Raw genomic sequence first — 12,647 nt, 5'->3', positions numbered from 1 at the left:
GTGCAATACTGTACAAAAGACCCACAAGAGAAACCTTAAAACAGAAGGCACTTAATCCAGTGTCCCTCCTGATCCCATAGAGTTTTGTACCGGCTCAGAGAGGGCTTCGTCAGTGTTCTGATGGCAACTCTAAAGGCCTTAGCTGGAGCATTTAGCACATGTGGACACTGTCAATGTGCTGGTGGGCGTATTCACTGCTAGAGCATCCACATAATATTGTCTCCAGCTCCCATCAAACATAAAGGATGGGGTAAAAGCTGGCATAAACTGAATGCAGACCTGGGATCTGATTCAGGGGTAAAAAAAGGTTTAAGTACGGCATGCTAAATGCCTCGTGTCACTCTTCCTTTCCTCCTTCCCTCCACAAACACTCAGCTCCACTTCATAGGCAAACCTGTTGTTGTTGTCCTCATTGATAGTGGTGGAAACGCTGATCAGATTTGTCTGAGACTATCAGGATTGGCTTGGATGTTTTCTCTCTCTCTCTGTGTCTCTCTCTCCTGTTGCCCACACTATAGCATGCAATTTCAGGAGTGCTTGCAGTGCCTTCGAGGAGGAAATGAGGAATTATTGATGGTAGGAGGAAGCCAGGAGCTTATTTTCCTTTCCTCCCTCTTTCTCGCTCGCTCTTCTTTTTTTTTTTTTTTCATTCACCCTTTGCTTTGTGTGTCTGGCTTTGGATTTAGACACAAACAGTGTAGTTCAGTTGGAGATGTCTTGGATATGCTGCTAAAGGGAGGGGGGTGTCTTGAGAAGAGTCTGTCTATGTCTATGTGCAGTTTTCACACCAAATGGAAAAATGTATACCATTCCAAATTTTAATTTGAAAGGAAAAAGGAAGCAAGGAAAAAAAACAAACAAACACATGAAAAGTTCAAGTATGTCTTGGGATCCATGATTTGCTTATGGATTTAGCCGTCTTTCACTCTGGTTATATTTCTTTACTCCTTTTGTGGACACATGCACTTTTTAAATGTAATCAATCTAATTTATTTTTAATTAAACATAATCTTTCTAATGATTTTAGAGGCTCCTTAAACCAACAGAAGCAGTGAGAAAACCCTCTGATGCTCATCATCCAGTCTCACAACCATCACACAGTAAAAAAAACCTCACTTCCCACATGCACACGACACGAACACACTGTACGCATGCAGGCACTTCATGCATATCCACTCGTACAAGCACACAAATGACTATTTATGCGGGTCGTATTTCTTACAGTAAATGAATAATATGGAATATCCTCAATATCCATAATCTGCGATATTATGCCATAAATTTGTGTCCCGAGTCATACAGCACTGCCCATCATTTCGTAGGTACATAGTACATACCAACAGCGGCGTGAGGGTGGGAGGGATACGCATGATTTATGTGTTAAAACAAGTCCTCTGCTTTTTCCATTACAACTAATAAAGGGATAAAATATTTCCACCCAGTGATGGATGGAGTGGCACACACCTCACTGTCAGTTCATTTTTAAGCAAACCCACCGTTCTCTGAGTAAATACGAATGTTTGCCATTGACTGCTAAACCGCTAATACATTTTGCTCCTTGCAAGATACCTTTAATATCATCAGTTTGATTGATGGTGCATGGCCTCGCTTCATCACAAATTCACTAACCGTAAATCCATAGCTTACAACGGCAATCTCAAGTTCTCCTCCACCCTGTGTTTGTTGCCGACAGTCTTTATCACTCCCAACATCTCCTTTTAGGCAATTTGTTGAGTCGGACCGGTAAGAATGGCAGTTAAGAAAGCTCAAAAAAAAAAAAAGAACACAGAAATAAGTTAGAGGAGGATTCAAGTCTAGGATGTAGATGAAGTGTCTCCCTGAGGGCTCCTGTCCTGTTAGTTACCCTCTGTGTTTCTGTTTGTCATTGGCTTCGTGGTTGTGAGCAAGTCTACGCGCACTTTACTCATCATGTGCCCGAAGGCATGTGTTCACCTGAGTGGAACGGTGAGTGACTTTGTGCCTTTCTATGTTTTCTGCAGATCTTACCTGCAGCCTGTGAGGTTGTCCCCTCTATGGTCCTGATATTTCAACTCATCGCTCTGCAAGGAGACGGCAGCCACCTCAGCTCTGTGGTGGCTTGGGGGGCATTTCCCGTGTGTGGCCCGAGCCTCGGTCTGGTCCAGGGCAGGTGGGTCAATTGCAGATCAAAGCTAACCGTTGCACCTCAAGCACTTTTGTATACGGAACAATGCACATGTGAGTGTGTGTGTGTGTGTGTATGAATCTCTGTCGTGCATCTGGTTGTACAGTGACAACTACTGGTTATGTGTCGCCAAAACCAGGTTCAAAACCCCTCTTCTCAGGGGGGAGCCCAGCACACAACTGGACCAGTTTAAAAAAATTGAAGGCCTCATTTCCTCTGATCTCGACCACTGGCTGTGCAACATGTACTTTCAGGTGTGTGTCGTGTGTGTGTGTTTTATGAGGGAACATGCATTAATGATGAAGTGATGGTTCCGACTAGTTTTATGTGTGTGTGTACGTTCATCTTTCCCCCCCTCCCAACTCTGACCCTCCTGCTTCTATGGGAGGCAGAATGGTAGATGTGGACAAGGCAGTGGGGGGGTGGATTTTACTATGACACAGAGCTTTTTTTTTTTACTGAGAATTAGGAAATTGGCCCCAGAGAGCAAACACGAACCCACATCTTTACCCAGCAGCCCTGGATGCATTTGAGCTGATGCATTGATTAGATTAGTAAACATATTATTTGAATTAAAAACCAGAACAAAGCTCTCTGTCTTGGGTTTGTCTCTTTATTTGTCCCTTTTTACTGTGACATGTTGTTTGTATTATTGCATTATCGTTACAGTTTCCTTCCAATTGCTTTGATTTCTGCAGCCTTGTTGTTGAACATGGCATGTACAATATTCATATTAGTCACATTAATGGTCTTAATTGAATTATTTCAAACCATTATGACACACTATGACAACTACTAATAGTTGGCCAAGTCTGCAGTTTGATCACTAACACCTGCAGTGTAATTACACACACATGCTGTTTTCCCACAAACTATGGTGATGCAATGGAATAATATGAACATAACTACTGATGACATTAACATGAAGAGGATATATTAATGTTCACTGATCCCATATGTAGACCTGAAGCACACGCAGTCAAACCTTACCTCCCTGTTTGTTTTGTTTCAGGTAAAGAGGCTCCCATCTGGAGCGTCCAGGGGGCCAGAGCGTGGCATCACCGTATCCATACCCCCCGCTAACCCCATAGTTATGCCCCAAACGGAGGGCCTTCACGACGACCCCCACAGCCAACTGCCACTCCACCCCCAACCCCTGCTACGGTCCCAGCTCTGCGCTCGACCCATTCCTCCTCATCCCCATTTCTTCCACCAGCAGCAGCAGCCGCATGCGGGCCCCGGCAGCAGAGCGGGAGAGCCCGCTGTGGTATATTCTCACCGGGGGTCTCCTCTCCACCTGTCAGCTGATTCCGCTTGCTCTTCCTCATTTCTGCCAGGTAGGGGTCCAATGTTAACCCCCACCCCCACACACCTCCAACTAGGCAACAGTAGGGGGAAAATGTCACCCTAATGTCACCTGCATTGGGATGGGAAGAGTGGCAGGCGTCACTTAGAGCAGTTCTCCGCTGAGGTGAATGTGCTGCAGGGCAGGGTTGGGTTGGGTAGAGACAGTAGACCAAGCTTGACTGATCATGATTACATCAAACAAAAGATGTTTTCTCAGTTAGATCATATGCAAAAAGCCAACAGATATACTGTAGCATTAGTGTTGATTCAGGGAAATGTAGTGCTAAGTAGCAAGTGCTGACACTGATACACCCAGCTGATAGTCTTGTTACACATTCAGATAAAGCTTTCTGATAATACCTCTCCAATTTTATATGTAAACAACCCACTTCAGTTGTATGACCGGCTCACCTCAATCTACAGCAAAATGACACCAGTTTGAATTTTTAATTTATTGAAAATATTGGCATTGGCATGTCTGCTTTGGCAAATATTAGCTATAATATAAAACATAACAGTTCTCACTGTACTGTTATCAGGCTGTTTATAAAATTGCGTAAAAGTGGCTGACTGATATGTTTAAACTCCGCTGAACCTCTTGTGTGTTAGATGTTAAAATAATACAATAGAGAAATATTGGCAACTTACATACATAGGGCAATGTAATACATTAATCTAGTGCGTAACCAAGCAAAACAGTGTGACACAAATTGTTGTATGGTTTTATTATTATATGTGGTACAGTTATACTCTTATGTTGTGCGACTATGTTACTGTGCAGTAATGGAATTCTTATTATCATTATTATTATTTTAAATCTTTAATTTATATTTTACCTTGGTGTTGCGTTGCTTTCCTAGATTATTTCGGTCTCTCTCGTGTTGTTTTGTATGTTTTGTAATCTGATTACCTTCAGTTCATATCACGGAGCAGATGATGAGTTTATTTGATGTAGGAAAATGAACCGCTGTGGTGACTTTACAGTTTGTGTGGAGCTTGCGTGTTTCCACCACCTTCATGTGATTGTCCTCCGGGTGCTCCGGTTTCCTCCCACAGACCGAAGACATGCAGGTCAGGCTGATGTGAGACTTAACATTCCCAGGTGTGAATGTGATTATAATACAGCGCCGTAGTCCTGTGATGAGCCGATGCTCTCTCGCCTTTTTTTCCAGTGCAGTGCCGGGATAAGCTCCAAAATTATTCCGCGTAATCCATCAAATCCGCAGATCAGCAAGTCTGATGTAGTTGTCCTGCTTATCTGGTGGTCCAGAGAAAGTCGCAGCACGACTGTATCCACATCTAGAGGCGGTTAATTGCTTCTGTTAATAGTTTTTATCTCTACTTCCTTGTTTTAAAAAACACACTTTTTCTTATTTCCCACCTAGTTTCAAATCATCCAGCATTTTGGTCATAGTCAGAAATCAAACACAGACTCATTTGGTATTGATCTACTACAAAGACGGCCGGCTAGCGTCTTTGTTGTTAATACATCCCCCTTTTTTTTCCCTTTCCTTTTTTTTTTTTGCATGCACAGCTCATCTTTATTTAACAGTCCTCAAAAGTTTCTGGGGTGCTCTGCTTTAAACATCACACAGGCTTTTTAATTACAAATGAGTTGTGACAGGTCTGCTGGGTAGCACCCTGGCCCATTTTAAACATGATGCCGGCTGACAGCTTGGCAGTGTTCTCCCAGCACTGAAACATGTGGAAGAAATTGGTCTTTTACATTTCACAGCTTGTCGCTTCCTCCGCCGGCTGACCTGTGACCCCCCACAGAGATCCTAACGCCCACAAGGGAAGTGTCCCCAACAAACTGGCTGCCTTTCCACAGAGAAGGAGAGCGAGGGAGGGGAGTCACTCACTATGGGAGATTTATGTTCTGCCAGACAGGGCGAAAAGCACCGGGTCTCTTTAACACACACGACTGCGCACCGCATACACACATCACATCGCAGCCAGGTGAAGAGGTTGCTCCAGAAGTGAACCCGATCTGAAGTGAAATAATGGATCAAAAGGTGTCCTGCACAACACCTCAGCCGCACTGTTCCCTAAGACAACCTGACGTTTCTGCCTCATTTGCATACAGATCCATTCGTGTTGCATTACCTCTGGAGTGAATTACGGCGTTCCGATGAGGAGATTATGAGAAGGTTGAAGGGAGCGATTGGACAGACAACTTTAACCTCGCCAAAAATGGAAATCCAATTCAGCGAGGAAAAGAAGAACAAATTATCCCCTGTTCCTCAGTGCTCTGTCAAGTCTGAGGGTTTCAGGCATTTCCTTCCCATTTCATGCCCTTCTGTTTCTAATGTGCGCTGTGTGGAGATCGCTTTCTCTGTGCATGTGACGGCAGGATTTTCGTCATTACCCATTTGTCTCAGAATCAGGACAAGTATACGGAGACCTCTTGTCACTGCTGTAACGTACGTACAGCAGAGCTTGACAGTAAGACTGGAAGTTTGTATTCCTGGGGCCTTAAGTTAATTAATCCCCATTGAAAAATCGCAGAGCGTGGTGAGGTGTCTATTACAGAATAAAACCTGACATCCCTCTCCCAGATAACAACTGACAGGTTTTGATCGAAAAATCTCAACGTCACTGTTATGTCCTGTTGTGTTTTTTTTTGTCTCAGATTAACTTGCCATTGGATGATAATAATTACCTGAGTTGGCTCATCCAAGCATACTGCAGTGTATTTGGATTTTTTACATGGAGATTAGCTAGAGGCACGCTGGGTTAAGTGACCTTTCACATTAACTGAATGATCCAGTTACATTGGGTTTGTTTGAACCCAAACGACTAATTAGATTAGCATCTTGTTTCATGATTGCCTTTAGTGTATCGCGATGAGCACGCAGATGATTCTGCCATACTGTATCACTGCTTCATTTCTTCCTTTTTTTTGTTTATTTATTTATTTATTTATTCTTTTTTTTTTTTTTACAAATACATGGTAACATCCATCCCCCTGAGCACAGATGGTGATTTCGAGGATTCCTCATCTAATGTCTTGTTTGGAGCGCTGCCCTGCACTTTCAGGATGTGATCCCCTCCGGGCCGGTCCCAGTCATCAAGAGTTTCGAAACCGCAATGTTACATCATACCCTCTCAATCAGTCGCACTCTGCATCTCACCAATTAATTCAACAATGTCTGCATTCAACCTTTGAAGCAAGTTTGCAGAGATGCACATGTGAACTCTCAACGGTGGGAGTAGTAAACAAGGCAGAGGGACCACATGTGGAGGGAGGGGGGGGGGGGGGGCAAATATGGAGCGTATGGGACAAATACGGCCAGAAGTGACAGTTTCCTGCTTCCAAAATACACTGATGATTCCCAGTTTTCTGTGATAACACAAGTGCAGCCTGTGTGGTTCAGTGAACACAATGAAGTCAGATTTGATTTTCTACTTTTGCGATTGAAGATATAGCGCTCGGATATATACAATACTAATCTGCATCTAGTGTCTGTTGTTATGCATTGAAATGCAATAGGGTTCTTGAAAATAAGCCGTCGAGTTAAGCAACACCAAATTCTCACCGTATCATAGCAACTGTAACACAAGACCCTGATGTGGACTCGGGGGTAATCCGTGAGTCACTGACCTTCGATCCCTCTGTAACTCTGGACCAGTCATCAGGCAATTAGGGGCCTAGGTGAGCGAGAACCGTCATCCCAGCCTGGTTGCATCTCACCGGTAACACAGTGATGGGATCTCGACAGTGTTACAGCCTTCAGGCTCTTCTCTTCTCCTTCCTTGGCCTGTTTTTGTGAGTAAGCAGGAGGAAAAAAAAGGAGGTGTGTGGAGCTGTTGAGTTATGCATTTGTGAGGTACACTCCACACTCGCTGTCTGCATGTACATGTATGCAATATTAATATTTTTGTTTGTATGCTTCTCTGTGTGTGGGTGTGTCAACGCATGCACTGGATGAGTATGTGTTTGTGTGTGTGTGTGTGTGTCCTGGTCTGAACACAGCTCAGAGCATAGGGGATAACAAGGAGTTTGTTGTTGGCCTTGAGTGCCCGGAGAGGCTGGAGTTGTGGCAGCTCCAGCGCTCTCAGTTCACGGACGTAGCCCTTAGCTGTCGAAGCTGTCGATGCTGCCTCCGCGCTCATTCTGGTTCCACAGCGGCCTGCCCATTAGCAAGTGGGCCCGGGTGTAATGAGTGTGTGTGTGTGTGTGTGTGTTTGTGTGTGTAGATGGCTGTACAGTCTAAAAAAGCATCCTAATCCATGTGGATCTATGTTTGTTAGTTCATGGTTGCTGTTGTTGTTGCTAATAGAAGCTGAGGTGTGTGTGTGTCAATGTCTGTGTGTGTGTGTGTGTGTGTGTGTGTGCTGCTTTGCTCTGTCCCAGACTGTCTGCATAGAAACATACACAAACTTTGCTTAAATGTGATATATTATAAAATGTACAATCCAGTAACTGAATATAAGAGCACCTCTCAGTAGAATTAAAGGAATAACCATTTCAAACTGTTCACTATAACTTACAGTAAATGGAAAAATGTTTCAGATGTTCAGATGTTTTAAAAGCTTCCAATGCAAAATGTGCCGAAATTAATTTCTGGAAGGATACAAAACAAGACTATCCAAGCTATCACATTATGTACTGTAGATATTCAAACAAAAAAAAAGTCAACATCATTACTCCTTTAACTATAAATGTAGTATTGTTTTTACGCATCTTTGTAATGTGTTCAAAATATCTACCAAGGTGTGATTACTGGAATCTGAATGCTGACAGAAAATTGTGTTTACAGTTATGTAATGTCATGAAATTGTAGAAATGTAAATTATTTTATTCTGACACTACAAGAAAAACTCTGTGTACCAGGAAAGAGGAGGTGTTTAAAAACTACATCTGTCAGGATGAAATCTGATTTCAGACTCTTCAAATCGTCGCGAGCAGATTCTTTCTGCCGTTCAAGAACATTTCAGCTGTCAGTGCGGTTTCTGATATGTTCCCTATATTTAAGTTATTATTACTAATATATCTAATCCCACAGCAAGAGTGAAATTATATCATCGCAGAAGCTTCCATATGTATCATATAGATGTGACTTGTTCCACGGGGGGAAACAAAGTTTCACACAGTGAGATTTTTACATGTATCAAGCTAAGGTTTACTTAATTACAACCTCCAGGCAACGCAGGAACCCTTTTTTAAATTCTGTGAATGTTAATATGCTAAATAATGCAGATCTCCGACTCTTCAAGCATGAGACACACATCTGGCGGCTTACCATTTAAATTACAGCAAAATAAAAAAAAAGAGTGAGTGAGTGAGACAGATAGGGAGAAAAAAGAAAAAAGAGGTTGAAGATGGAAAGAAAAAAAAACTTCAAAAGTAATTTTCCAAAGCAGAGAAGAATGGGAAAATGTATTACAACCAAATTTAATTTCCTTTTTTTCGCTTTTTCATCATTTCTAATTGCATACATTAGAGTGTTGAGGCTGGAAAAGTTCAGCTCTGAGATGGTGGGAGACAGAGATGACTGTGCAGTGGGAGCTCTATAAGTTAACACTCCTACTTCTCTCTGTACAAAGACAAAAAAATGAGCCTTTGTTGCTTTTTGCTTTTTGCGAGTCTCCAGATAGTACAGAAAAACATCTTCACTACCTGCCTCAGAGTAGAAAAACAAGACAAAAGCAACACTTTGCAGTATGTTCAGAAATGCAAAGAGTATTTTATTTGATTCCTTGGTACACTGCAAACAACATGTTATTTAACAGTCATTGGGCTATTGACTTGCTCTATGTTATTAATGTGTCTTTACAAACCTGGACTTATTTATCATAGCTCAATTTATACATGAATATAAACCCTTAAGTAAAGTGAATGTAATTATTTTCACAGTTCAGAATAGTAATTTATATTTATAAAATTGTATTTAACCATTGCACACTTTGATCTTTGTGATATAAATATGACTCCTGATCCTCTCAGTGATTGCCAGATGTGATTTTAAATGAAAAGCAAAACACAAACCTGCCCTTCCTTTTCACACTCACTGCACATCACTTCTCTTTTTTTTTGGGTGGGGGGGGATGCAGGGAAGAATTCCTCCTCAGGAGCCATTTCTGGAAACACAGGAGATAAGGGTGATCCATGCAGGGGGAAAGCAGAGGGTGGGATCCACCACAAGGTAACACTGTGATTTAAGGGCAAGTGTTCCCACCCTTGAAATAACGCTTTCCCTTGCCTTCCCTTTCCGCCCCTCTCTACACCCCTACACACACCTCCCTGGCTTATTATCTAAGATTTGTCAAAATACATTTCACACTAACAGGTATTTTTCAGCCTTCAAAGCCAGTTTTGATCTGCTTGTCAAGCCAAAGCAGCTCAAATTCTGTGAAATCAGCAATGCCAGCAGGCCTCCCTTTTTTTTCTCCAAGTCACTCTAAGCACGCCTCTTCCTGTGCTACAGAGGACTTAAGCTAAATTAATCAAAGCCTGCATGTTACCTGCCATACTTTGAAGTGGTAATTGCAAAATTACTCTGTGTGCTGATCTGGCATTGCAGCCTCCCGGTCCGCCCCTGCCATTGTGCCTCCGCTGTGGCCTTTTGTTGTTGTGATGTTATTGTTGAGGTAGTTAGAAGCCTATGAACAACATCAAGTCTCTGTGTCTCGCACACATACACACATCCTCCTCTCCTGCCTCTCCCCTCTGTCCCTCCAAGTCTTTATTCTCACTAACCTCCTCCTACTGATGTACAAGAGGCTCTTCAGACCACCATTAATCAGTGATGACCCGTTAAATAAATGAGTTTGTTGATATGAGGTTTTATTTCTCCGCAGCCTCTGTAGACCGTTTTTTTTCCTCTCCTCTTGGCCCTATCTTTAAAACCTTGCTAACTCTGTCAAATGTCGTAGTGTGGAACCCAGTTGTCTAATGATTAAGTGGAGTGATCTCCAACCTGCCCCAGCCTGGGAGTGCTAGGGATCAGATTTCAACCCTTCAACCTGCAGTGCAGGCCTAATTAAAATGAATTTTCTCCAGGCGACCACTTTGCCCAGAGGGCAGGAATCCAGCTATATACGGAATCTGCTCTTAAGGTATTGCATTAAATTTATTGTGGGGAGACACCGGAGAACATTGCGGTTTATATATCTCAGGCATTTTTTTTTCTCTCTCTCTGCTTTCTTTCCCTCTCCTTTCCACCTTTTTATTGTGATCATCACTCTGGAATCCAAGCTTGCTTTGGCAAAGATTGCCCTATGAAAATGGATGGAGCCTTTATGGAGCCCTGCCCATTTACTACTTCTTGGGCCTAGTTTATCTCAGAGGGAGAGACAGAGAAAGAATGAGAGAGATGGAGGGGAGGAAGAGATGAGAGGGGGGGAAAAAGACGGAAATGGAGAGAGGTAGGGGTGAGACAGGGCTGGAAGAAAGAGAGAGGTTGCTAATTCCAACTGTGGATCTCATTAACATACATCAGTGAGTATTTCACAACTTCAAGCAGAAAGGCACTAAGCCCACCCAAGGGCAACACAGGCAGGACTGACAGGGCCAGGGAAAGCAAGCCGTTAACATGTTGGCGGCTTAACAAATAATATCTGCTCCCAAGTACCTTGGTGAAATATTTAAAACCCCACTTCCTAACTCCATTTGACTGTGTTTATAACGATGACAGTAAACGACTTGTGTGGAAAAAAAAAGAAAGAAAAAAAAAAACCTGTGCCAGCTGCTCAAATATCACATATTCAACACCACAGTCACTGTACACACATTTCCCAAATGAAGTCAGCTTGAATGATGGCGTGCCGTATGCGATTTTGCCGTCATTCTTGTCTCGTGTCAATTGAGGCGCGGTTGAGATATAGGAGAGGCTCCAAAGTGCCACGCACACTGTCACTGTCACCGTGTGCATCCCCCAAGATAAATTCAGAGGCCTGTTTCCTGCTTTGATTACAAATGACATCCGTATGTGTTCTCCCCGATTTCTGCTCCTCACAGAAGAAGCCAATCAAGAAGACAAATAGCTGCGGCCCCAGCATGAGCAGCAGCAGCGCACCGCCTCGGCAGGCAGACAAACAGAAGATGCAGCCTTCAATGGAGAACCTCTCCACGGAGGAGCTGGAGGAGTATACATTCTCCCTACAGTAAGTCTCACCACTCATTATCCCGCCTCAGCCTCGCGAAATTCAAACGTGGAGGAGAGGAGAGAGGAAAAAAAAGAAAAAAAAAAGAAAAACGTGGGTGACAACTGGTTACTGTGCCTCACAAGACAGTTATGTGCACGGCCTCAACCAGACACAGACGCTGACAACAGAATGTGCCGGGAACACGTCCTGTACAGATGTAGATGCAGTACTCACATGTCTTTCCTGAGTGAATCCTGAGTTTGCACCTGATGTAAGTTTAATGTAACGCAGCGAAGTGTTCATTTGTCGACATAAAAAAGTCACAAGCAAAGTTTCCACAGCGTCATCATGGCCTAATCTGTCCTCGGAAACAGAAAGACACAGAAAGAGTCAAGATTTTCTATTAAAAAAAAGACACTTCTTGCATTTTGTCCCTTGATTTGGATTGGAATTAAATCTGAGTCAAATGTTCAGATTTAAAAAAAAAAAAAAAACAGAATTATTAGTTAAATTAAAATTTTATTATTTTTTCTTTTGAAACTTATTTACAGTTTTAAAAGGAAAAATAATGAGTTATATTCAAGCTTGTAACAAACCAAACATTGCTTTAACCCAGTGTGCTTTAGCTGGTTCTTACTACTCCAACAAAATGCAACAAAGGGAGGTATGCTTAAAATAGGAGAAAAAGAAAAAAAAACTCTTTACTGTATGATGGCTTACAGCATTTGATTTTAATGAAAAAAGCAGGAACGTATTAAATATAAACAAAGCACGAAGCGCAGGATTCCAAACACTCGGCCAGCAAATTTGTTAAAAGCAACAAGGTGCAGCACTGTCTGCCCCATGGAGCATCAAAACAGGCTGAGAGCAAAATTGCTTATTTCGACAAAAAAAAAAGAAGAAGTCACAGGTATTTGTTTTTATTTGAACATCAACTAAATGAAGGGGAGGGGACTGCCACACACACTACTACACTTGGGGCGGATGTGTGTATATGTATGTGTGCGTGTGTGTGTGTGTGTTGGATAGAGAGAGGGAGTCTTAT

At 42.6% G+C, this 12,647-nt stretch overlaps 1 protein-coding gene across 1 annotated transcript in view; it reads left to right on the top strand.

The window, feature by feature from the left end:
• ofcc1 (orofacial cleft 1 candidate 1) overlaps positions 1 to 12,647 on the top strand; it is a gene marked incomplete at both ends in the record, with an annotated part of 92,322 nt that overhangs the window by 37,181 nt on the left and 42,494 nt on the right. Inside the window, 5 exons of the mRNA XM_083995263.1 lie at positions 2,001 to 2,149; positions 2,304 to 2,418; positions 3,177 to 3,501; positions 7,488 to 7,582; positions 11,475 to 11,620. Of these exons, the coding sequence (XP_083851389.1) occupies positions 2,001 to 2,149; positions 2,304 to 2,418; positions 3,177 to 3,501; positions 7,488 to 7,582; positions 11,475 to 11,620 (830 nt within the window). The remainder of the gene's footprint in view (positions 1 to 2,000; positions 2,150 to 2,303; positions 2,419 to 3,176; positions 3,502 to 7,487; positions 7,583 to 11,474; positions 11,621 to 12,647) is intronic.

The sequence above is a fragment of the Trachurus trachurus genome (assembly GCF_905171665.1).
Source record: "Trachurus trachurus genome assembly, chromosome: 20".
NCBI classification, from domain to species: Eukaryota; Metazoa; Chordata; class Actinopteri; order Carangiformes; family Carangidae; genus Trachurus; species Trachurus trachurus.
The sequence above is the reverse complement of the archived record's forward strand: the minus strand, read 5'-3'. Positions and strand labels throughout refer to the sequence as shown.